We start from the raw sequence: 27,610 nt of genomic DNA on the forward strand, positions 1-27,610 counted from the left end.
ATTGTAACTTGGCAATTTGATTCCTTATTGATGTAATATAATCAAGTGAGTGTGTCACCAGCCCAGACACATTGCTTCAACTCGTCCTATGACATTCCTGTCTCCTGTCTGGTCTGACATGACCTGATCTGTCACACACACTGAGGTTTACATGAAACACACTTTGTACGCCTTTACAGTGCAAACATGCGCAACAAAAAGCCAGACACACATTCATCAGTGCAGTAGTAGTATTCTGCTGGACCTGACTGATAGACTTTAAAGCACTTTCAAAAATCCAGTCTCCCTGAAAAAGACTTCCAATCTCAGGATGTGGTTAAATAAATAATCAGGACACTCAAAAGAGGCTGCTTAAGAAGCCTGAAGCCAAGGGGAGTAGAGTTCATACGTAATATTTCATCCTTGGCAGACAAGTGTTTCTATTTCCAGATACTCAAGTTGGATAGAGCTCCTGTCAACACTGAGGGGGTGTTAACAAGAATCAGGGTGCACATTAAGCCTATTAGCTCTTTTACACAAACACCCATGCAATGCATTCATGTGTCGTTCGACTCATTCTTTCCAGTCTGTTGGTTACACATAGTCTAAATTCCTGTTTGTTGTCATTCACACAAGCCTTATGGTTGTATCTAGAAATAAGGACAGCCCAAAGAAAAGACAGGATCATCTTCATGATTTCCATTCTGCTCTCAAATATGTGACACTATCTCACTTCAAACTGTGTCTAGAATTGTTAATATTCTAGCTGTCACTAATAATGAAATGCCACCTCCACCTCTACTACCTTGAAACAGACATAGAGAGACATAGACATCAGCATGTGCTGTTCATATCCAGTCCCAAACTGAAGCAGCAAACAAGGAGGAGATTCTATCAAAGAAAAGAACATATTAAGAGCAGTTTAACGCAATTCTGAGCTTGGTGCAGAAAATATGTTGTGTGAGGCTGCCAACTCATAGTCACCTAATGCATAGACCATGATTCTTGCTCAGTTTTCACACACCCTCATGTCAAACATCCATTTTCACAACAACAACAAAAAACACCCTGAGAGCTCAAAGACAGACAAGACTGAGCAGCAGAGCGGAACAGCAGAAACAGAAACTGCTGAAGTTTAGATTCATCTATTCATGCTGTTAAGGTACTGGTGCTTGGAGCAGCCAAAATGGACAAAGAAGGACTCATTTACAGCTAGGGCTGGGCGAGAATATATTTATCTATACTGACTCTATGGCAATACTGTAATATTAACATTTTGATGCTTTACATTCTTATTCTTGCACATTATGTTTATTTTGCAATAAAGTTCTGAGAATTTAATCATGCTGTATCCTATATAGCTGATAGCTGCTGGTTATTTTCCTGTTTGTCCTGCTGGACTGTGATGTCACCATCTCTGGTTCCTAAGTTAAAGGTTGAATATGTAGAATTTTTATTAAAAGTTGTATTTAAAAAAAAATATATATATATATATATATATATATATATAAATAATACACCCACAGGGCATTTTGTAGGGGTACAGAATGAAAGTATTGCTTTTCCATAAAAAAGACATTTAGTCTGAATTAATATTTTCAAAAAAAATGTTTGACCGGTTTGACAATGACTTTCTGTCCTGTTCTGTTTACTTTGTACCAGCGAAAAGCGGCCGACATTGCTGATTTCCAAGGTTGTCTGTTGTCAGGCTACAGAAACAAGGAATCATTCTGAGTTTAGAGCTAGCTAATCCACCAGCACCGCTCAGAAAGACTTCCAGTTTAAGACTGGTTAGCGTTAAATACTGTCGTAAAATTAATTGATTAGGGGCGACTGGCGGCTCAGTGGTTAGAGCAGGCGCGCCACATATAGAGGCTAAAAGTCCTCGACGCAGCAACTTCAACCTGCGGCCCTTCACTGCATGTCGCCCCCCCCCCCCCCCCCCCCCCATTTCCTATCTCTCGTGTACTATAATAAAAGCAAAAACAGCCTTGAAAATTATCCTTATTTCTTTTTTTAAAAGGACCCCCCTCCCCCCCATATAAGAAACGGCTACTAGTGCATTCGGAGCACAGCCTCTTAATGACACGCGTAGTGGAGAGACAGCTGAGACATCCAAGCTGTTTTTTTGAGCAGGGAGATAAGACAGGGAGACTCCTGGCACAGCAGGCCCGTGCAGCTAGTGCTTCACTGGTCGACCACAGTACGTGCGCCTGCGTCACTGTGTGTCAGATACAGTGGTTAGCAGCACTGGCGCACCACAAGGGACTGTTCTCTCTCCTTTCCTCTTCACCCTTTACACCACGGACTTCAGCTACCAGACAGAGTCTTGCCATCTTCAGAAGTTTTCTGATGACTCTGCTGTAGTGGGATGTATCAGTAAGGGTGAGGAGGCTGAATACAGGGCTGTGGTTGACAACTTTGTCACATGGTGTGAGCTGAACCACCTGCAGCTCAACACAGCAAAAACCAAAGAGCTGGTGGTGGATCTGAGGAGGACAAAGACACCAGTGACCCCAGTTTCCATCCGGGGGCATAACGTGGACATTGTAGAACACTACAAATATCTGGGGGTGTTCATTGACAATAAACTGGACTGGACTAAGAACACTGAAGTCCTTTACAAGAAGGGACAGAGCCGCCTCTATTTTCTGAGGAGGCTCCGCTCCTTCAACATCTGTCGGACCATGCTGAGGATGTTTTATGAGTCTGTGGTGGCTAGTGCTTTTATGTTTGCTGTAGTGTGCTGGGGCAGCAAACTGAAGGTTGCAGATGCCAACAGACTCAATAAACTGATCAGAAAGGCCAGTGACATTGTGGGGGTGGAGCTGGACACCTTGGCTGCAGTGTCAGACAGGAGGATGCTGTCGAAGGTGCGGGCGATACTGCAGCATGGCTCTCACCCTCTCCACAACACTCTGGCTGAACTGAGGAGCACCTTCAGCCAGAGACTGATTGCTCCTAAATGCACCACTGAGCGCCACAGGAGGTCATTCTTACCTGTGGCCATTAAACTGTACAACTCATCTCTTTAATTATCGAACTCTTGACTACTTAAAAACAAAACAAAACAAAATATAAATATCTGTTCTCATTTCATTTCATTTGCCATAACAACCTAATAGTACAGTGTATATATCTCAGATTGTATTTTCACACCCACTTCAGATTGTTTACTTGATTGTTTATTATTTATTTGTACTGTATTTTATTGGCTATTTATTAGCTACTTAGATTTATTTTAATTGTATTTTATTTGAGTCTTTACTTTATTTTATTTCTACTTTATTCATCTTTATGGCTTGTTTCTACTGTGCACGGAGCATTGGAACGAAAGAATTCCCCCCCGGGGATCAATAAAGTATTCTGATTCTGATTCTGATTCTGATTCTAGACTAATCTCTAAAATTCAACTACCGGACAGAAGCCACACTTCTGATCCAGTGATTATCAAGTCTTTTTTCTGATTTCTATACCGCATTATATACTTCTGAATGCAGCCCAATTACTGCAGCGACCTCTAATCCCCTAGACTGTTTGACGTACCCTCAGATTGATGTGAATATCACTAGGGAACTCGGTAGACCCGTCTCTCTGTTCTTTAAGGCATACTCGATGCTATTAGCCCCCCATCCTTGTGAGAATGTTGGAAAATGGAATGGAAAAAAAATTCATTGATTAGTGCAAATGAGTTGTTACCGTGTATGATTCATCACTTGACATGGTGCAGGCTGATCACTTGACACGATCTGCAACGAACCTGGCAACCAGACTGCTGGAATTCTTTTTTGTTGTTGTGAGTACGATCCTGAGACACTAGATGCTCATTCTCCATATTCAATCTTTAACTAAGCTCAACTGAACTCAAACTAACTTTCTATTGCAGCCATAATGGCATCTGTGGTATATTGTTTTATAAATCACACACAATGAAACATGAGACAGATGTCACAACTCTAGAAAACTATTATGGCGACATAATATTATCCTCTTTGATTTGCCGTCGCAGTGCATGCCTGGATGACGTCACATTGTGTTTTGGCAAAAGCCAAACCCAGGTTCAACCTCTCTGTAACATACTGGTCTCATTGAAATGAATGAGGATGCAGCACTAATGTGTGTCTGAAGAAAGCCTTAAACACTTTCACCACACTGTACTGTATGTGAACAACAACAACTGATGAATAAATTAACTGTGCACTACAGTCATGCTGCTCTTCGGAAGATATATAATTAGGCTTATGTATATTTTGAGTTTAGGTTTATTTTTGTCAAATACATTAATAGACGTCACGTTCCCTCCCTCCTTCATTGGCCCTCGGCCTCAGAACCTCATTCCTCTTCCTCCATAAGGAAATCCCAGGGGAAAGGGTCAGGAAGTGGCCTATTTGTTCCAAAGCAGATTCCACAAATACCAAAGTGAGGGAGAGGCCTGCTTCCCAATTTTTCCAGTCAGCCTGTTAAGACAAGTGAAGATGGCTTCTTGCTACTTTAACCTCCTCTCCCTCCCCCTCCCTCCCCTCCCCCTCTCTCCCCCTCTCTCTCCCTCTCTCTCACGCTCCTGCCTCCCCTCTCCTCTAGGGCCCCTTCAATCTGGATTCCTGCTGCAAGTTTCAGATAGTTTGGGGCAAAAGTCTATAACTCCAGCAGATTTACAAGCTCTAATGTTTATTTAACTATTTCCACACCGTACATCATCTCAATCAACAGGCTCATTATGAGTGTGGTTGGAAGAATATATGAATATCATAAAAATAACATAAAAAAACATTTCATCCTGTGAATACATGTTTATATGACTGGTAACTCTACCTTCAATGCACCTTTTTTATTTGAATTTATGAGAAAATATGAGGTCCAAATTTAAACTTCAGACATCACTGTGTATCTCTGACTCATCAGATAACAAGGACACAAGCATATTTCAATAAAGACCATAAAATATCCTATTTTAAAGTTCTTTAGGACTGGGCACATGTAAAATGGAGCTGACACTGGGTGTAAATGCAAAAAGGTGCCAGATGCCCAGGGTAGCTCTGTGATGATCACTCTCTTCATAAAAAAAGAAATAAAACAACAGCTCAAGCTGCAGCCGGGCGTTTCTCACACGGATCATGTATAAATAGCCTCAGTGATCACAATCTGTGATCCATTTCCTCAACATATTCCAACTCTAGACGCTGCAGTAACTGCAGTTTTATTAATAGGAGAGTATCATATTTGTGCTAATACGTCTATCAAAGCAGAAATGTAGCGTCTGTGAAGCCAAGCTCAAGCTCTGACACACTGATGGTGCTATTATAACACATGAACAACACCACCACCACCATCACCTTCATTCAGCCTGTCTTCACGCATGTGTTGTGAGAAGTGACAACAGTTGACGTGAACTTGGATTCTCTGCATCCTCGGAATGAATGGCATTACAAATCTTCAGCCATGTTAACAGTGTCAGGGCCCTATACTACATTGTTAGTGAAATTGTTGATGTCACCATATCAAACAAGTTTACTACACATTAGCATATTTCTCCCTACTGTACATAAAAACAAGCTGTTTGTTGTATTCTAGCAGTATACTGAAAGCAGCAGAAAGGCTAACAGGTGACTGACTGTGATCTAATTTGATAAATGAGTGCTCGACTCGTAGAAAACTCTTCTGTATATCAAATCAAGCACTTCCTGAACTGACAGCATGACTCGGTTCCTTGTTAGGCCTTTCTTCCTCCATCACTTCACTCAGCAGCAGAAACAACACACAGGACTCCTCCGCGGGTCTTTATGTGTTCTCAAACTGAAAACTGTAGCTGCAGTACATTCACTTATATCTTCACACATACAGTAGCTTGATAAGCTTTATTACATAGCTTTACTTGTCCTCTGCTCTGATGGAACACATCTCCTTTAACATGTTCATGTCATGAATGTGTCACGCCCCCGGAGAAGAGGGCTGCGTTGCTCTATCTTTTGATTGGCACACCCGCTGATGTCACGGTTAAACCGGTTCAGACTGAAAAAAACAGCTCTTTTCAGGTTCCAGTTCAGAACCAACTTTTCAGGTTCTGAACCCAGTTATTTTTTACCTAAATGCTCACGCCGGTGTGTTTCCTGTCAGTCAAAAATATTTTACCTTCATTAATTTACTTAAAAATACCAACAGGCCTCCAAAGACATCAGACTTCTTGGTTTGAATGTGATTCAACCAGGCATTTCTCCAGTGTTTTATTTCTTTTCTGTTTTGTGAATCCTAAATGACAGAAAAAAAACACAGTGAAGACTCACACTGACAACATGTGTCTTTAGGTTTCGTTAAAAGCCTCACTTTCAAATTATTCTCTTTTTCCACAGTATCAGTGAAAATAAATAATAAAAATAAAACTGCGTCCTGCAGCCTGTTCAGAGCAGGATTCATTCTTCCACACGGACCATTTTTGCGGATGCACACCACTACATCTGGAAAAGGCAGAGAATAAGTTTAAACTGTTCTACCACAACAGCAGGACATGGATGATTCAGCGCCTGAGCACAAAGCAGCCCTTTGGTAACGCCACTTTACTGAGCGCCGCTCCATAGTTACGGAGAAACAGGAGGAGGATGCGTATGGCATATTTTCCTCATTTGGTGCAGCCCTGTTACATGTCATCAGTCCCTATCTATCCCCATGTGTGCTGGCTCACCATACGCTCACAATCATGTAAAAGTTGGAGTAATGCTACTAGGCAGTAAACATTTCCCCACCAGATCTCTTTAAAGCAGAGAAAATAGTTTGAATTATTTCCTGAAAACTTCACTATTGTATCTTAACTAAAGTTAATATGTTGTATGTGTGCAAAAATGCTTTACTTCTCAAGAATCTATAAACAAAATCCACCCACATTCAACAGTAACTTGGGAAAGGTCTTTTTTAAACAGGTGAACAATGACTCGGTTAAAGTTTTCCACTTCCGTTCAAATGCCAACACTCTGGGAATGTAAGTTGAGTAAAGTCTAAAAACTTTCATTTATATGTATGTCTGAGTAAATAAAGCACAGGAAGCAGAGTGGGAATGTATAAAAGTGGAAGCGAGTTAAGTCACAATTGCTTCCTGAAATAACAATAACTGTGCCAAAGTTAACAGGCACTACTGAGGGTACACTATGGTGGACAGAAGAGAGGGAGTGAGTGAGAAAGAACAAGAGTGAGAGGTCATTGTTTCTAAAGTGCCTACCACCACCACCACCACCACTACTACCACGATAACTACTACTACCACCACCACTACTACTACTACTACTACTACTACCACTACTACTACTACCACCACCACCACCACCACGACTACTACTACTACTACCACCACTAACACTACTACTACTACCACTACCACCACCACTACTACTACTACCACTACTACCACCACCACTAACACTACTACTACTACCACCACTACTAACACTACAACTACTACCACTACCACCACTACTACTACTTCTACTTCTACTACTTCTACTGCTACCACCCCCACTACTACTACTACTACTACCACAACTACTACTACTACCACCACCACCACCACCACTACTACTACTTCCACTACTACTTCTACCACCACCACTATCACTACTACCACCACTACTACTTCTACAACTACTACTACTACCACGACTACTATCACTATTACCACCACTACTACTACCACCGCCACTACTACTACCACTACTACTACTTCTACCACTACTACTACCACTACTACTACTACAACCACTACTACCACTACTTTACTTACTGCACCACAACAGCATTACACAAAAGGCCTGAAGAAGTCTGAATGGTTGTTATTCTGTCTCTCTCCTGTCTGTTTTTAAGAGCTAGCATTAAACATTAATTAACTATTAAATATTGAATTGAGTGAATTGTTCAAATATTTAAATGAATCCCCCTGCTGTTAGACAGATTGCCATTGTCATGGCACCCGCAAACAGGCATGGTATGATATGAAAATGTGGTGTGTAAAATAACTGTGATTAATAATATTATCCCGATAATTAGCCAACATGCTTAAAACTGCTTAAATGGCACCTTTACAACTTGATAACTTTACCTAACATTGTGTCAAGACCCAAATATTTTTATTGCGTCACAGACAAGACACAGCTTTTATAGTGAAAAACAAACAATCTTCTTAAAAAATATCAGAATTCATAGTATAGTCTGTCAAAATAACTGCAGTTGAACAGAGAGAGCTGAATTCAAAGATAGGCCCCGTGAAAGTGAGCATTTCTACATGCATGCAGCCTATTAAATGATCAAATCTCTAATAGGCTACATCAAATGAGAAGATGGTTTACTGTAAATAAAATTAGTTCTATTTGAATTGAACTATAATTTATGGGTGGTGGCCAAATTAATGTTACTGTTGGAGGACAAACTAAAGTAAACTACAGTCAAGTCACTTGCGATGATATTCATGATTATCCCGACAATGGAAATTCACCATGATCAACTTATTGTGAGTGTTTTTTTAAAGTGAGCGGCTATAAAAAAAAAAATTGAAAAAATAAAAATAAAAAAATTCCATCCCCACCCACAAATACCAGAGGCTGCTGCCAAACACTGGAGGAACAGGAACAGGAAAGGTATGAGCCAGAACAAGTGATGCAGCACCCTATAGAGTGCAGCCTGGCTGCTTCCTAATAGGTTCGGGCAGAATCAAGGTATCATAGCATAGCAGGTTATTAAGAAATCCAGACGGTATCATTTTCAATACCATTAAAAACAAAGACCTTCCTCTTTCTGTCAAAGTGAAACAGAGCTGCACAGTGAACACAACCAGAGGTCAGTCTCTACTCTCTACTGGTGGAACAGGCAGCTGCCCTGAGAAAGATGGCGACTGAGTGGACTACCATAAAAAACAAAAACCGCTGCCCTGTTGGAAATATTTTAGGTTTGGTCCCAATGATAATGCTGATCAACACGGACGAGGCTGTGTGCACCATTTGCCTTAAGAAAGTTGCAGTTCGCTCCCGTCTGACAGCAGCGGCTCCTCCTGTGGCCAGGAGCAGAACTTCACCAGTGAGTCCCTGTTGCAGCGGTCTGCAAGGGAGTCACGCAGTACCCTTTTCTACACTGTAGCGACAACATCAACTAGTGCTACGTAGATAATGTAGCAAGTATACACATTTACGCACAAGTTTTAGCACAGACAGGCCGGCACCACCACACCTACACATCCAGATATAATCAATGGATAGGGGACGTTTATTTATTTTCTATTGTATTCATTATTCTATCCATAAGTATTTAAACCCAACTAGACTTTTCTAAGCAGGCTATTTGCATTCAAGACCTACAGCAATAAAGGGTAGATAATGTCACACACGCTACAATGATTTTTATCACAAGTAACTCGACTTTTACTTTTTAGATTATCTTTAAAATACAAATACGTCATATACCGTATACACCGGTGAAATGTCATGATGGTATGAAGGTATGAGAAAAAAGAGAAAACATTGTTGACTGCAAACAGCAGCGAAGTTCAGGACAGTCAGCCAGTGAGCTTTGGCCTCTGCACTGAATGCTGCACATCAGGTTTTACTGTAGCAATGCCCTGCAGCAGGCCTCTGCTCAGGGAATGCTCAGCAAATCACACAGCACAGCTTCACGACATCGGGCCACCTGCCACACCGCCTCCACAGAGCCCACGATAAAGTGTTTTTATTGACCACGCTCTTACAGGTTGTATCTTTATGGTGTTTTTATTCTTCAATTTCATTTTAAATATGAATCCATATCATAATACACACACACACACACACACACACACACACACACACACACACACACACACACACACACACACACACACACACACACACACACACACACACACACACACACACACACACACACACACACACACACACACACACACACACACACACACACACACACACACGCACACACACACACACACGCACACGCACACGCACACGCACACACACAGAGCTTGCAGAGCTTGCAGAGCTTGAGCCAGTAATTGTGTTATTGGTTTGTTCAGGGTCAATATGTCTCCTCCTGTTCAGACATTCTAGTGCTTTTTAGAAGAACCTGCTCATACTGCTCATAACTAAAAGAATAGGTGCATCCTGTCTACCTGCTTCCTGCTCTTGATGAATTCTTACTGTGTTCATGAAGATCCTGGCACCAGCTTTTACGTGGACTGACACAATGCTGCAGATCACTGGGAACAGCCAGAACACTGCTTTGTCAAATCCTGTCTAATCCTTCTTTGAGAGGATTTTTACAAACCATCTATATTTACAGCATTTTCTATTAGGATAACACCCACCTCACAAAAGTAATTGCTGAAATCTGGGTTTTATATCTATGTTTTCACTATTTCCTTACTTTCGTGAACCAAACCAATAAGGCATTCATCAAGAAACTAATCAGACTAACAAACTTTAGCTTTGGGCATCATTATTATTGTTGATAGAAATGATCCTATCATTTATCAGGAATGTAATTATTAAAAGGTAAAAGTCTTTAGCCTTAATTTTCAATTTTTAATATAAGCAGTATCAACCATTCTCCCAGTATAATATTTTCTTAAATATGTTATGATTACGTTTGTATTCTCATTTATCCACTTGTTAGAAACCACCTTGTTAAAGATGTGCAAATTCCAAAATTTACTGGCAGCGTAATGATTGATGTATTTTATGCTGAAGAACAAGACATTAATGTATGTCTTCAGCCTGTGTTAACCTCAGACCTTAGTCAAGGCATCTAACCAAAAACCCATTCCAAAAAACCCTCCGACTTCAAGACGAGGGAACCGCGCTACACTCAATGGCTACTGTCGGAGGTAGAGAGAACAGAGAAACAATAGAACTGTTAAATCTTCCTGCTTCCCTGAATCGGTGGCTTCCTCCTGAGTTATGGAAACAAACAACAAATGGTCAAGTATGTGGGACTTCATGGTGCATTCAGGTGCAACTTGTTATTGTGGTATACTGTAGCTTTAAAGTTTAAATCAAAAACGCAACCTTAAAATCGAAAAGGACTCGTAGATTTGTTGTGACACTCCTCGTAATTACATGGAGAAAAGCTGGCAGCCACTGCTGGAATTGAGAATTATGTGACCTAGAACATGCAGTGACCCTTTTAAACACTTTGTCAGAACAGAATGATGGCCTTTCTGTTGGCTCTCCTTAAACTAAACCAGTAGTCGAGCTGCTGATATCCATTAAAGTGGACAAAGAGACCCAGGCAGGCCTGCTGTTTAACACACATACAAATCAGCTCATGAGGAGATGGGCTCATGAAGTTACAGGAAGGGAAGTGTGTGTGTCTGTGTGTGTGTGTGTGTGTGTGTGTGTGTGTGTGTGTGTGTGTGTGTGTGTGTGTGTGTGTGTGTGTGTGTGTGTGTGTGTGTGTGTGTGTGTGTGTGTGTGTGTGTGTGTGTGTGTGTGTGTGTGTGTGTGTGTGTGTGTGTGTGTGTGTGTGTGTGTGTGTCCCAACACTACCTATGCACTTGAACAGAGCTTCCTCCGGTGGCCCTTCCTATTTGCTCCACGGAAATCATTGTAGCAGGCAGCTCCTCACACAACACAAAGTGAGTCTCTTTTCTGAGAGACAAACAGACATTGCCTCTGTCTCCTGTCAGGAAAAGGACAACATGGGCTACATAGAGTCGCTCCCTGCCTCCCAGAGCAGATGAATTCAATTGTGGTGAGTGAGGGGCGGGGGGGGGGGGGGGGGGGCAGAGATCCCTTTCAGTCTGACAGTGTCACAAGGACCCTTGAACCAAAGCCAATGGAGGCAAACAAACAAAGCCCTCTGCTGCTGCCAAGCAGCCGTTATAAAGGGGGACACTTAGCAACTGTTAATGCAGGGTATCTGCAGACAGACTGATTTTAAGACTGTTTCAATACCTTCACAGGAACAAATAACTGATAAACTACAGTATGGTCCTCTATATTTCATTAAGCAGCTGATCAGTCAGAAAATTAGTGAAACATTTTCAATTTTCCAGAGAACACAGTTACAAAGATACGAAGCATCATCTTCATGAATCAACTAATCATTTCAGCAATATGTTTTTATGTATATGCACATTTTATGTAGCAACAACCAAGGCTGATGATTTAAAATACAACTCATACATGGTAGAGGTGCACGTTAAAAAATTTGATTTTCCCATTAAAAACCCACAGCTAAGTAAGGCATAATGCCCAATGAGCTACTGGTATACCTTTAATGTGAAACATCTGTGCAGGAAATGTTGAGTTTTATTAGTATATTAAAAGAAAAGAAAAAAACAGCAAAGTGGACATGACTGGAAAGAATTAGTGAAAAAGAAGAGACAGGGAGAGCAGCAGAGTGGCGAGAACGCAAGAATTAGTGTTGTGGAAAAGTGTCAACACAACAAGTAAATACGGAGACGGCGTGGCGTCTGCATTAGCACGGGGAGCAGGACACGTGGGAAATGGCCTGCTCTCCCTCTGAGCTTGTGCTCTGCACACTGTGAGCAGACTACTTGATAACCATATGTGAATTGTTTTAACAGTAATTGTGTAGGAATGATTCAGCTTGATCACTTTAACCGTGATCACGGTTAGGGGTTTCTACAGAGAGACAGAACCTGTGACATCGCTGAGACGCATTTCTGACACAGGAACAATGGACAGGTGAGAGTTTGGAAGAGGAAAATGATTGATTCTGTTGTGATTAGAGAGACAGGCTGAGACATCAGCCAGGAGTAATATTCAATTTGCATCTTTGTATCTTAAAGTCCAACTGATATCACATTCAGTCATCCTTTTTGCAGTCAAAAATCATCTCCGTTTCTTCTCTGTTTGATTGACAGCAGCTTGCAGGATGCCAGAGGGCCGGTGTTAAACCATTATAACAGAATTACATCTGATATCAGACGGAACTGTCAACTAGTAACACTACTGTACATTTCCAGCTTCAGTCTAACATTGCTGCATTGATTTTCCCTAACCAATCACAAGAGACTTCCAGTCTGAAGAGGAGTAAATACAGTAATTCTATCATGTGGCTCCTCTAGACTTCCCAAAATGTTTTCAGATGGACTCGCATCTGAAAACGTATCACCTCAATGAGAGAAGCACAATTTTAACAAATGCACTGTAAAAGGCTACAGTGGAAACTCCAAAAACTGATCTTTCAATTCATGAAGCTTTGTTTTCAAACCAACATGAGGCACAGACAGTCCATTACCTGGGACGTCCTGATCAGACACAGAGACATGATAGAAAGAGCTTGTCAACAAGAGTGCATCCCTGAGAATGTGCCACATCACTGTGTTCCTGCTGCAGTAAATCTGCCTGTCAGAAAGAGTCTCTGAAACAGGACAGTGTGAGAAAACATTGAAAGATTTTAGAAGACAGTCGACCAAGATATTGAAATAGAGCACCACTCTGTAATGGTGACCTTTATCTGTTTGTACATAGAAAGTAGACAAGCTTCTTACATGTCTGGCCTCCCTGCGCAGCCCTTCTGTGTTCCTCAGCCAGCAGCGGCTCAGCTCGCTCAGCTCCAGGATGGGCTGCACCTTCAGCCTCACCATGTCTCCTGACTGACGGATCATCTCCACTATCTCGTCCCGGCTCTTGTTCTCCACATTCCGACCATTTATCTCCACCAGCCTGTCGCCCGGCACCAGCCCTAGCGCCAGGTCCTTGGTGCCAGCACCGGGCTCAGCAAAGTGGACCACACGCCTGTACACTCCTCCGTCAGGACTGCGGTCCAGCATAGTGGTGCGTCGCAAAGAAAATCCAAAGTCGCCAGTGTTGCGGCGTTGGAGCTCCAGCTCACGTATTTCCGGTACACTCGGTGCGACCACAGCTGGCAGCTGCAGCTGTGCAGGGAAGGTCTTCTCGACCACTTCAGGTATGCAGACTTTTTTGGTGACTGGTGCTGCTTCAGGTTGCTGCTTCAGGCTGTGCTTGCGGAGCATGCTGAAAACTTTGCTCTCCACTTGCGGGGAAGGGGCAGCAGAGTTTTGGCCTGAGGGGGTGGAGCTCTCTGAAGGGCTCTCCTCTTTACTCCTCTGGGAAAAAGAGAAGCGTTTCATCATCTGACCCACCTGTGAGGAGTTCGTCTTGGCAAGTGAACCAAAGTGAGCCACACGATCCCGTACTGAGCTACGGTGTCCGTCGTGTCCTCCTCCGCCCTCGCCCTTCAGGTCATCAGTGGAGCTGGCAGCGCTCAGCTGGTCATCCAGAACCATGCTGCTTCGGTTGCTCAAGCCATCTGATTCGATGTCAGTGAGGGTGAGCTCGTTGCCGCTGGCCACTTTGATGGGAATGGGGTTGGAGATCTCCAGTTTGTTCTTGGACTCACGCTTGGATTCCCTCTTCAGGTTGAAGAAGCCACGCCGCATGCTCATCTCTTCGAGGCTGCGCAGCTCTGCCGCCGACATCCTTTCTTTTTTATCTTTCTTTTCCTTCCTACTTCCTTCCCTCTCCTTATCTTTCTTCATCAGATTAAACATGGTCACAAACTAAGGGCTGCTTTTCCGGTCACTGTGGCTCTATTATCCCTACAGAGCTGGAGGTCCAGTTCACAGGTGCTTTTGTGTTGACCAACAGGGAATCCCCTGGGGAAAGAGACAGGAAGGGGAGACTGTGTCAAAATATGGAACATTAATGAAAATATACTTCATTTGCATGTGAATCTGGACACAGCTGACAGCGATGAAATATAAAATAGTTTTATTAAAAAAAACTCAAACACCTTCATATTATTGATGTGACAATATTCTGGGATGACTTCTGGTAATTTGTATTCTAATAAGTAAAATTATGAATATATGATGATTCATTGATCATTTCACAGAGCTCAAACTGTTTAGATTGACTTTGATGCTATCTTAAGTTAAAGAAAACATTTAAATAATCAGAATAACAATTAAATCAAATCTCAGAGATCTATTCTCATCCGCACAAAATGTATAGTTATGCATAAATGCAAAAAAGCAATATATTACCATAAAGTTATGCTCATTGCAACTCTGTCAACTGGCCTGTTACCCAGAGACATTAAAATAATAACTACCATACTGATGTTTATTGTACAAAGTAGGATAACAATAAAGATCTATTCTGTTCTACCACTGTTTGAACAGAATGTAGAATATTGTCTCACTGTAGAGAGTTATATTGTCCCATGATCACTGAATTTCCCAAAACATATCAAGTAAAAAAAACAATCTTTGAGTTAGCTGCTGATTCTTATATTATCTCTATTCAAATATAAATCGGTAACATAACAATGTCTTTAAATGATTCAAATGGGTACAAGTACTGACTAGGGTTGTTGTGATATTGCTACCAGTATCAGAAATGCCTCTGATACTGCCTAAAATGCTGGATCAGGTATTGACAAGAACAGAGGTCTATGCACTGATCCTACATCCTACATCCCTCATCATTTACAGAAGTTTATGGTCTCTTCTCTTATGTCTGACAAACTAGATAATAAAGCACATTTCTATGGCATTCATGCTCTGTACGTATTTGTTCATGTTTTACAAAGGGTTTTCCTAAACCAGACCATACAAGAATGATATAAATCATATCAAATCCATAAGTTAGTGATACAGCTGAGGCAAATAATAATAATAATACTTATTATTATAATTATTGTTATTATTTTAATTATAATAATTATTCCCACTTGTGCTTCCAACAAGCATCTGTATATGTATTTTGTACAACTGATTTCCTTTGCAAGGCATTAAAACAGTATGAAAAGACTTGCAGCATGTTGGAACAAAAATCCAGACCTCCATCACTGAAGACCTCCAACCCTCATATATCACAGAGACCCACTGGAGGAGCTTGGCAGGACCAAAACACATTCCTGTCCATTCTCATTCTGAACGGAGATCCTCCAAACCCTCAAAAATCAGGAGCTCTTCCTGCCACAGACTGACACAAGCGGGCAGGCAGCTACACATCCTCCAGCCTGGTTCTCATTAGCTGCTGAGGGACACTCTCCGCAGGGCAGCCCACAAACAGTCACCCTGCTTTAACACCGGGCAATGGGCATGGAGCTCTCATGTTACTCTACTCCCAGTTAGATGGTGTCACAGTTGAGCACTGCAAACACAACACATGACAATAACACAGTAAGCACAGTGCCCTGGTGGCTGAAACAATGCGAGCCCGATGATATTTGAACATTAACACAGTTCTGCCCAGCGGATTATCTTCTACCCAATTTGCCAGAGAACCAAAACGTTTCCTAAAAGCCATTTCCAGTCATAAACTGTTGTCTTTAACTGTAGGAGCACACGTACCATTAGCTTCACGTTGTGACTATAATACCCAGGCGGGGGACCATGGAAGGTCCACACTGCTGTATGCTCTCCTCTGGGAGCTGCTGGGTTAACACCATGCTAACACCAGGCTCGGCACACTAACGGGACGTTACGATAAGCAGCATTTATTGGCCCCAGTCCGCGTCCAATGTGAAGCCAGGGGACAGAAAGCATGACAGGGCTAAAATAGGTGTAGCTTCCCGGCTACATGGACGTTAGCTAGCTGAGCTACCGTTTCTTATGTGGGGGTATCGTTACCTAAAGACAAATATTTGACTTTCTATTCCACCTCTAGCCAAAAAGCTCCACAAACACACACAGACCAACACTAATTCATTATATTTTGTTGAACTTTCCAGTGAGCCATCCAGCTAGCTAAATAGCCCACTTGGCTCTAGCCACAGCCTTAACGTAGTTATTTGCCCTCATTTTTGGTGAAGCAAACCCTGGAACAACACATTCAGATCCCGTGAAAATGATCCAGTCAGCCCCACCGACTGCCTGCCTCACCGCCGCTGTCCTCAAACACAAAGTGCCCCCTCCCTTTAACCTCGCATGTTTGTTAGAAAAAGGAATAACGTTACTCACTGTTCTCCGGTACCAAATGGAGCCCCGCTGGTGCCGTGTTAGTGGGTGCAGCTCGGCTCGTACGGAACAGAAGCCGCAGACGCTGTGATAGCTGGCTGCTCCCAGTCCTGCTCCTGCAGGCTCAGTGCTGACGGCGGGGAACTAGCGGCCCCTGCTGGGCACACCGTGGAGCTACAGCCCGACTGATGGTCTGGAAGTATTCCACCGACACTGCACAGACCATGGCGGCCCAGTGCAGAGGGACATCTTTGTGTCGCAACAAAATATTAGGCTACTTAATGAAACGGGGGGGGGGGGAGTCAAATTCTACTTAAATATACCTTTACAGATGCTATGATCTGGGACACTTTATGTCGCTCCTTATGGATAACATCGAGAATGGGCCAAGCACTTTATATTGAAATATAACTAGACAAGATAAAAGTATTAGACCCACAGACTATTTTTAAAAAGACATTCACTCATCACTCAGTTACTGATCTCCAGCCTCTGATCCAGGATCAGGTCTCAGGGGCAGCAGCTCTAGCAGGGGACCCCAAACTTCCCTTTCCCGGGCCACATTAATCAGCTCTAACGGGGGGATCCTGAGGCGTTCCCAGACCTGGTCCTGGGTCTTCCCCGAGGCCTCCTCCCAGCTGGGAGCATCCTTACCAGATGATCCTGAACCACCTCAACTGACATTTATTAGAATGAAAATCAGTGGAGCCCACTGTGCCTAAGCCTCACAGTCTTGTTACACCAGCAGAGGGGGATCCTTAGAGACTTAGGACGTCAGAGAAGGCCCATCATACTGTATAAGCATTATAAATGTCATATATAACTTGTTTAAATGTATAATAATTCTTTTAAGCTACTTTTTGCTAAAAACGTGTTAATAAGTTTGACTTGTGGAGCAGAAATGTTAAATGTAGGTCCACAACTTCAGTTATCTTATGGGTTTGACTTTTCATTTGCTGTCATTTAATACTTTATTGTATCATTTCACTGTAAGCAGTTCTATAGTTAGCAAAGGAAATTCATATTGCTATATTTATGATTTATTTAGAGACACAATCAGTGTGTTAATGGCTGGTGAGACCCTCCCAAATAAAGACATGCAGCCCCTTCTGCACGTACAAGGGTGCTACAGCTATGGTCCAATGTCAAATTAAAAGTCATGCTTTGATAAGCAAAGACGTAAAATTTCTTTATTTTTCATTATATATATTCAACATCACATTTTATATTTGAAATACTTTCATAATCAAAGCAGTTTGTATTAATTCACGTGTATATCTTGCATATTTTTTTCAGATCAAAATTACATTAACGTGTTCAGCAGAGTGAAAATCCTATTTTGGACATTGGACTTTTAATTAAAAGATGTTGTTCGTGGGGTTATTCTCCATTAAATGAACTTTCCGACCTTTCTATGTAGGTGGCTGTCTTCCTGTCACCATGGAAACCAGGGCTGTGACAGGTGACTTTGATTGATGGAGACAGTGACCCAATGACTTAACAGTTGCTGTGAAAACAGAAGACAGGACAAATCTAATTTGACATTCCCAATAGATCTCTGATTGGCCCTTTGTATGTTTGCTAGGACTTTATATTGTATGAAGCTGAGCAGTAAAACAGGTTTTTCCATTCAACTCTTGGATTTTGAACAAAGAGAGTATTGATGATGATGCCAAAGTGCCACAAATGCTATCACATCCTGCGTGTAGACAGATTTCTTTTCTTTTTTTTAAGGTTATTTTTTTGGCAGTTTTCAAGCGTTCTCATCAGATAGGACAGACTGGAAATGGGGTGAGAGAGGGGGGGGGGGGCATGCAGCAAAGGGCCGCAGGTCGGAGTCGAACCTGCGGCCGCTGCCTCCAGGACCTTCAGCCTCTTTACACGGGCCGACTGCTCTAACAGCAGAGAGAAATCTAAATCATGCAGTAGCAGGATTGGACACCTCTGGTCTATCATAAACTACTACAGCCTTTTTTACTACTACTACTACTACTAGCCAACTTCTGCTTTTACTACCTTTGACCTTAGCATGGGGATGTACACCAAGTAGTCTTGTGGAATTTTCCAGTTATATATTTTCTGTTGAAATAAAAATGTGATTAAGAGGCCTTCTGAGTTTGGTACAATTTAATGTGAAAAACACTTACCTTGCCATGTCTATAATATACTGTATGTCTATGACCTCATGGAAGTTTTTCTGGCAAAATGTTACAAGATAGCATTATCAATCAGGATAGTACTACCGTAAATCGGGCAATTTCCCAAAGGCCTTCAAAACTGCAGTCATTAAACCTCTTCTAAAAAAGCGGAGCCTAGATGCCTCTATTATCAACAACTACAGACCAATTTCAAATCTACCATTCATAAGTAAAATAATTGAGAAAGTTGTACTCCAACAACTAACTCACTTCTTGGCTTCTACTGGCTGCCACAACAACCTCCAGTCAGGATTTAGACCTTTTCATAGCACAGAGACGGCCCTTATTAAAGTTATAAATGACATCCGTCTTAACACAGACTCTGGCAAAACTTCAGTTCTAATGCTATTGGACCTCAGTGCTGCATTTGACACTGTCGACCACTCAATACTTTTGGACAGGTTGGAAAACTGGGTGGGGCTCTCAGGCACAGTCCTAAACTGGTTCAAGTCATATCTACAAGATAAGAACTATTTTGTTTCCATTGGCGACTTTGTATCAGAACAAACCAACGTAACGTGTGGAGTCCCCCAAGGTTCAATCTTGGGGCCGACTTTATTTAATATCTATATGCTCCCACTAGGACAAATCATGCAAAATAATAACATTGACCACCATTGCTATGCCGATGACACCCAAATCTATGTAGCGCTATCACCAAATGACTATCGCCCCATAGATCTACTGTGCCAGTGCATTGAGCAGGTCAAACACTGGATGTGCCAAAATTTCCTTCAACTAAATGAGGATAAAACTGAGATAATTGTTTTTGGTGCTAAGAAAGAAAGGTCTAAAGTCATCCAACACCTTCAATCACTGTCCCTGAAAACCTCAAATAAAGCCAGAAATCTTGGGGTTATTATGGATTCTGATTTACATTTCGACAGTCACATCAAATCAGTAACAAAATCGGCCTACTATCACCTTAAAAATGTAACAAGACTTAGAGGGCTCATGTCAGCTCAAGACTTAGAAAAACTTGTCCATGCCTTTATAACCAGTAGGCTAGACTACTGTAACGGTCTGCTTGCAGGTCTTCCTAAAAAAACTGTCAGGCAGCTACAGCTTGTTCAGAACGCTGCTGCTAGAGTTCTAACAAAGACCAAAAAATGTGAGCACATTACACCAATTCTTAAATCATTACACTGGCTTCCTGTACGTCAGAGAATTGATTTCAAAATCCTCCTGCTCACATATAAATCACTTCATGGTCTAGGGCCGAGGTATATCACTGATATGCTCCCACTACATAAGCCTTCTAGATCACTAAGATCCTCTGAGACCAATCTGTTAGTGGTTCGCAGAGTAAACTCTAATCAAGGGAAAGCATCTTTCAGTCATTATGCAACAAACAGCTGGAATAAACTTCCTGAAGATTTGAGACTTTCACCCACTCTGACCACTTTTAAAACTAGACTGAAAACTTTTATGTTCACCTTAGCTTTCTGCTAAATCTTCGCACTTTTAACGTCCGCACTGTTTTGATTATTGTCTATGTTTTTATTCTCTTTGTCTTCCTGTAATGCATTTGAATTCATGACATGTTGTGCTGTGAAGCACTTTGAGTCTGCCTTGTGTATGAAAAGTGCTATACAAATAAAGCTGCCTTGCCTTGCCTTGCCTACCGTAGATAGACTACTACTTTACTATAAAGTAACAAAGCCAATACAATACTTTCAATAATTATAAAATATGATAGAAATGGCAATTAATTCAGACAATCAGACAACTCTTCCTAAGAAAATATTATATAAGATTTTGACTTTATCAACCTGTCCTGTATCTAGGAGACCACATTTTATATTACACATGTTCGTGATATTACAAATTTGCCTGTGTGATAAGGGTGTAGACTGCAGAGTTCAAGATTTTGTCCTTATCGCATTATGAATGAGTGTGAATCTGTTGCACGCTTCCCAGCACCAGGTTGTGCATTTGAGTAGGCCTTGACCTGGGGGACATATAGGGTGAGGGGCTCAAAGTGGGAGGAGTCAAACGTTTGACATGTTTGATAGGACCCGGGGAACATAGGTACGCTCCTTGAGAAAGAGGTCTCTAACACGGCCATTCTCAAAGCCGTCTTTGAGCTGAAGGGGCACTTCCTCGTTTTGAACAAAGGATAAATAAAAACTGCAGACATCATTGAGGTAAAAGAAGAGATGAAAGGCTGTGGGTTTCAAGTAAAGGAGGAGGAGAACAAGGCGAAAAAGCTAGATGAGTGCATAGAAGAACTAAAAGGGGAAAGCGAAGAAGAGAGATACAGCAGAAGATGGAATTTACACCTAATCAACCTCCCAAAAGAGAGAATGAAGATGTAAGAGAGGAAGTCATGAAGATAATGAGTTGGATTGCACCAACTGAGCATTCCTTGTTTCCTGATTGACTTCGCACCCAACTCTTATTCGGTTCGACATGTGTATCTTCATGTAAAAGATTTGGAAGGATTCTTGCAATGCTGACATTACGAAGCGGCTGAATCTCTGTATTGCTGAAGACCTGACACGCTCTGACAGAGATACAGAAACAAACTGTGCCCATGGTCAAGCAGGCCGGAAAAAGGACAGAGAGATATTCGGTGGTGGTGACACTTGTTGCTGAAACACCCAGTATTGAGTTGTCGCAAGTACATTTTGGCAAGTGGAAAATTAAATAGCCTAATGTTTAATTATGATAAGGCCTTAAAACGACTGTTGTCAATTGGTACTTTCAGCGTTCAGGGGTATTTCTCATCACTACCAAAAGGTAAAGAGTTACAGAGAGCTCTTATCTTCTGTTTCATGAGGCACGTTTCCTTTTAGGTCAAATGTGGACGCTGGGAAAGTTGCAGGACACGCCCTCTCAAAAGTGCACTCACTCGGCATGTCTCCATTACAAAGAAGGGCCCCAGAGGGATTTACAATATTCCAGAGGCGACGTATTTACTCTGAATGGATTTCATTAGTCAAGTGATTGTTAAAAATACTTGATTTATTCTGAAATACTGTTATTTTTTATCGATCAGAATTTGATAGAATATCCGCTGTGACTACACCACTGCTGTACTAGCATGTTTTCTTTTTTAAATAACCAAGGCACCTTAACAAAAACATTTCCTTTTTCTTTTTTTAAAGATAATTTTTTGGCAGTCTTTCAAGCCTTCTATTAGATAGGACAGACAGGAAATGGGGTGAGAGAGAGAGAAGGGGGAGACATGCAGCAAAGGGCCTCGAGGATTTTTACATACAGTCTCTTTACATGGGGCGACTGCTCTAACTACTGTGCCACCCCCCCCACCCCCCCACCCCCCCCACTAACACACACACACACACACACACACACACACAAAAACCCTTTATTTTGTGTGAAAAGATTTCAACAATGTTTTCTTCTATAGGATTCAAAAATGAATAGTTAGTGTAGAGGCCCTTGCTTTTGTAGTGATGTGAAAGTGTTTAAAGGACTAATCCGTTATGGATTCACACTCACCACTTAAACACAGGTACAGTCCAGAATACGGGACAAGAGGCTGATGGCTCCAAAAAAATTACAAATTTTTTTTTCAATAAAATCTCAGGTAAAAAAACATTTTTTTTTAGCTAACTACACCACCAGGCACTAACTACACCACCAGGCACTTGTTAGTTAAGACAATAAGTTGGGTAGTTAGTTAAACACTAATGCAATTAATTCAATTCAATTCAATTCAATTTCATTTATAGTGCCAAATCATAACAAAAGTTATCTCAGGACACTTTACAAACTAGGTAAAGACCACACTCTATGACTTATATATGATAAACATAGACCCAACAATTCCCCCGTACAGTACGGTGGCAACGAAAACCTCCCCTATAACAGGCAGGAACGTCAGACAGACCCAGCTCTGTGGAGGACGGCCATCAGTCTGCACCGGTTGGGGAGGAAGAAAAGTAGAGAGAAAGATAGAAAAGACGGACAGATGGACAGAGAAAGACAAAGACAGACACAAAGACAGAGACAGACACACTTCCAGTAACTATAATAATATCTATAGTAATGTGAATATGACTTATATGTTATGGCAGTTAATACAGCAGAATAGTAAAAACAAGCACAGCTAAGGTTATAGATTATAATAGTAGCAGGAAGCGTCATGCAGGACCACGGCAGCAGGCACCACCACGATCAGCAGAGACCTGCGAGACGACAAAGCACAAACAACTCCGGGGAAGAAGTTGAATTAGTAACATGTATTGATGAGACATGAATGATACAGACGGAGAGGAGAGAAGCTCAGAGTATCAGGAACAGGATTATCCCCCGGCAGACTAGGCCTATAGCAGCATAATTAAGCAGAACAAAATCAGCTTAAAAATAACAACATTGCTAGTAAGCCCTGGCTGTAAGCTTTATCAAAAAGGAAAGTTTTAAGTTTACTCTTAAATATGGGGACAGTGGGCCTCATTTATCAATCTTGCGTGAAAACGGGCGCAGATCTGAGCGCAGAATTGAAACATTCGTATCAGACCAATCTCAGCGTACGAATGAGCAGGCCTTGATAAATGCAGCGGCTGAATTTGATCGTCATTAACACGTTACGCCCTTAAATATTCCTGTTTCGGAGGCCTCGCCCACTGAGGTCAAACATGGAGAGAAGAAACACTGGTTAGAAAAGAGACTTTTCTGACACAGAGATCAGCATCCTGACATCCGAGATGGAGCAAAATAAAGATGTGTTTTTTGGCAGTCTTAAGAGTGGAATAAAAGGGGCCCATAAAAACGCTGTATGGAAAAGAATAACGGAGGCAGTCAACCCGAAGCAGCGCTCCACTGTGGCGTGTGTGCGCACTGCTGAACCTGTGCTCCTGCTCTGTAGCGGGGTTTGCCAGCGGGGTTATTAGGTAGTCCTTTAGACCTTTGTCACCTAGAAGAACCATACCAAAATGTTAATCATCTGATATCTTGTTTGATTTAATGCAATTTATCTAGGGTAGCCACTAACCGAGGAGATGACTTTGGCTCTGCAGTGCGCTCTTCTTTTCATTCATTCATCTTCAACCGCTTGTCCCTGTCGGGGTTGTGGGGGGCTGGAGCCGAGCTGTTTTGAAATATAAAAGAATCGTGTGTTGCCACCTGGCCACCACGTTTAAAAGCGATAGCTTGGCATCACAAATCACCTGTACATTTATTGAGTGGTAGATTTGGCTCTTGATGAATGCGTAATCATTCATGGATGGTGCCTTCAGACGCACGAGTACAATCAATTGCTCCAACCACAATTTTTATTTTTTTTATTCGTTTTAAGAATCCGTTTTGATCTGTTCTTAATATGTGACTGCTTATGCTTAATGACAGCTGAGGTTTATTCATTATTTTCAGCCAGATTTTGCTGTGCTGCACCGCAAAAACACTGCTCATATGTACGTACACGATCTCAGACCAGACGTGAGATTTGATTGTAGCTCCCGCTCACGTCCAAATTGATAAATGCCGGAGTTTGCCAGGAAATGGTCGTACACACGTTTTTCTGCTATACGTTCGTTTGATAAATGAGGGCCAGTGTCTGTATTCCGAATAACACTTGGGAGTTGGTTCCACAGGAGAGGAGCTTGGTAGCTGAAAGCTCTGCCTCCCATTCTACTTTTGGAGACTCTAGGAACGACAAGTAGCCCTGCATTTTCAGAGCGCAGCGATCTAGACGGGTAATACGGTACTAATTGCCATTGTATTTCGGACCCAACTCACATGTGACAAAAAAAAGAATAAGACCCCAAAGGGCAAAATATATCAATGCACACAAACAAATCACAGCGCACTTTATGCAGATTTCCACACACTGCCACCAAGCTATGAGCGCACAAAAAGGCCCCACTAAAATAACACTGAGCTTATAATTCTCAATCAACCAAGTTACAGTTTAGGTTTACACGTTACAGAATCTATTGCATCTGCCCAACCTAAATTAATGCCAAAAAGGAAAACAAACAAACAAAACAACCAAAATAACGAAATACATCAAATCAATTAAACAAAAGGACCCAGTACTCTTAATGACTTAGTAGGGGGAAAAACAGCAACAGTCAAAATAATACACAGTCCTTAAGTTCATCCAGGTTTCACCAGGCCAGTGACCTGCTTAATTCTAGGATGACACCTTAGTCATAAACTCTGCTCAAACTATGAACAGTGACGAGATGAAGTTACAGCGTGCCTTTACGGCGAACCCTCTGCCCAACCTCAAGCTGGGCTTGCAAACAATTCCCTGCCGTCTGTCACGCTGCATCAGACACTTCCGTGTCGTGCCGGTAGTAAAGAGGGAGAGAATGTACCCAGCTTCGGTTGTCCCTAAATACCCTCTCGACTGGAAGAAGTGCGCGTGAGCTACGGTGGTTCCGACATAGTCAGCCCTCCCCACTACACTTTGAATGACTTCAGCACATCTGCGCCCACAGGACATCACTAGTTTCTCACACTGCTTTGGTTTGATCTTGGTCCATTCTGACTCAGTCTCTTCCACAGTTCAGTAACTGGAGTGGGTTTCTAACACATCACTTTGTTGGTTCAACAAATTCATTACTTTGGGTTCAGTCTTTCCCCAGTCCTACGCCCAACATAATGTTTTCATCAGACCCAAATAAAGTGAACGTCCTCTCATCACTGGAGTCACTCTGGACCAGTTCTCCTCTGTCCACACAACATGCTCCTCAGCAAAGAGCAATCTAGCCTATTTATTCTTTCTGCTGATGAGAGGTTTGGTCACTGCAGAGTGGGCTTTCCCTCCAAAAAGTCTTAAAGGGGAACTTAAATGAATCTGTGTCCTTGTAAAGTTTCAATATTCTTTAAATCACAGACTGTGAACACCAAACCTCTCTCTGATGGCTGAGAGGGTCATCCCTTTGGACAACTATGGTGTAAGACAGCTGTCAAAAAGACGTATCTGTAATTCTCTAATTCATATTCATAATGTTAATAATTTGTGTCACAAAAGTTGTAGCACACAAAATTCTGTAGTCATATCCGTGAGTCTGTGAAATTGGATGTGGGTTAGGATTGTTTTTATGATCATGAATCAAAAAGCTGGGAGTTCAAAGTCTTGTGAATATGACTCAAATTTCTATGAGAACAGCGTCTTCACTGCGAATACGACTTTGACTTTACGGATAGGAGTAGATAAATGCTGAAATGACGTCACTGAGGTCACAGTCAGGACGCAGGGGAAAGTAATGGAAACTCGATTCTTCCAAACACGCACGTGCACATAGCCCCAGAGCAAAAGTGACAAGTAACAAAATACAAATACTTAGCTACTGTAGTAGATATTTCAGGTATTTGTACTTTACTTGAGTATTTATATTTCTCGCATTAGGCCGCCACGCTAATCTCGCCACTTGCCTTCTCTGCAGGGCTAGCCTTCGCCTCCTGGTCTTTTATAATATGTCTGGTCGAATGTGTCGGCATATTTAGATGGTGTATCCATTAAACGAGAGGAATATTACTATTGTTGTGACTTTCGGGGTACATTTTTTTTTTACTCAAATGTAAATATTATAAAAAGTTGCGGGAGCAAGACGCAACCCGTGTCTAGTCCATCTCAGCCAATCCGGAAGTCCTTGAGGTCAATGAGCCAATGGGAAATGAATGGAATAGAATGGCTGTTGGATATCAGTTCTGTGACGGGCAAAGGAGGCTTTTTCCTTGCCCATGCCTGGCAAAACGACAACATATTATACCACTCTTTTGTTCTGGTCAGGGATTTTCTGCACCACACCACCTGTAGCATCCAGGCAAAGGGTGATGGGTGTTTGTCTTAAATGTTGAGCAAACCTTGATTCCAGTGTCTGTGTGTAAATGTACAGCAAAAGTATCGATTTGTAGGTGCTGAAGATGCATGACTGCTGCTCTCGTTGATTACTTTTGACTTAGCATGAGTTTAAACATTACGCCATCATGGAGCCTTGCACTCTTCTTGACTTCCGATGATATTTTCTTTTAAACATCCTTGGTGAGGCTTCTGGTGACATTACCAGCCATGATCTCTTCGACGGGTGTGTTTTTTAACATACTGTAATAGTAATTGCTGGCACCATTGCTTACAGCTTTGGTAATCTTTCCTCTTCGCAGATAATTCACTGGCCTAAATGTTCTTTGATTGGTACGGTGTCTGACTTCACCTAAGAGCATCACTTTAAAACATATTCTTTTATCTGTTGATTTTGGCCTGCTCTTTTTTGAAAAAAACTGTAGACAGCCTTGCATCCATCAAATGTACAGTGTGCTGAGGCACTAAAAAATGGGGATTTATTTTTACGGCTATCACTTGTCTTCACATTCAGATATTTGAAAGCAAGTGTAAAAGCTGCATTTTCTTTCAAAAATGCATTATAACATATATCAGTCCATGGGGGGGGGGGGGGGGGGGGGTATTCTACTGTTTGGGTTTCAATTTGTTTCAATGTTTTCTTGGGATTGCAATTTTGACAACTTTTGGCTCTGCTTTGCACCTTCTGTAGCCAGTTTTTTGACCATCTGATTCAAGATCAGAACAATGATCACA

At 41.8% G+C, this 27,610-nt stretch overlaps 1 protein-coding gene across 6 annotated transcripts in view; it reads right to left on the reverse strand.

The window, feature by feature from the left end:
* Positions 1-17,031, reverse strand: part of myo18ab (myosin XVIIIA b) — a 199,368-nt gene extending 182,337 nt beyond the window's left edge. For 4 of the 6 annotated variants that reach the window (XM_083914286.1, XM_083914287.1, XM_083914294.1 and 1 more), the window contains exons 1-2: positions 16,904-17,031; positions 13,463-14,590 (exon numbers count right to left, since the gene is read on the reverse strand). In XM_083914286.1, coding sequence (XP_083770412.1) covers positions 13,463-14,485 — 1,023 coding nt within the window. In that variant the 5' untranslated portion in view covers positions 14,486-14,590; positions 16,904-17,031. Of the gene's footprint in view, positions 1-13,462; positions 14,591-16,294; positions 16,404-16,903 lie in introns of those variants that run through there. The other 2 variants (XM_083914293.1, XM_083914288.1) reach the window with 2 other exon arrangements.
* Between the last annotated feature and the right edge of the window lie 10,579 nt (positions 17,032-27,610).

This window comes from Echiichthys vipera (assembly GCF_963691815.1).
Source record: "Echiichthys vipera genome assembly, chromosome: 5".
NCBI lineage: Eukaryota > Metazoa > Chordata > Actinopteri > Perciformes > Trachinidae > Echiichthys > Echiichthys vipera.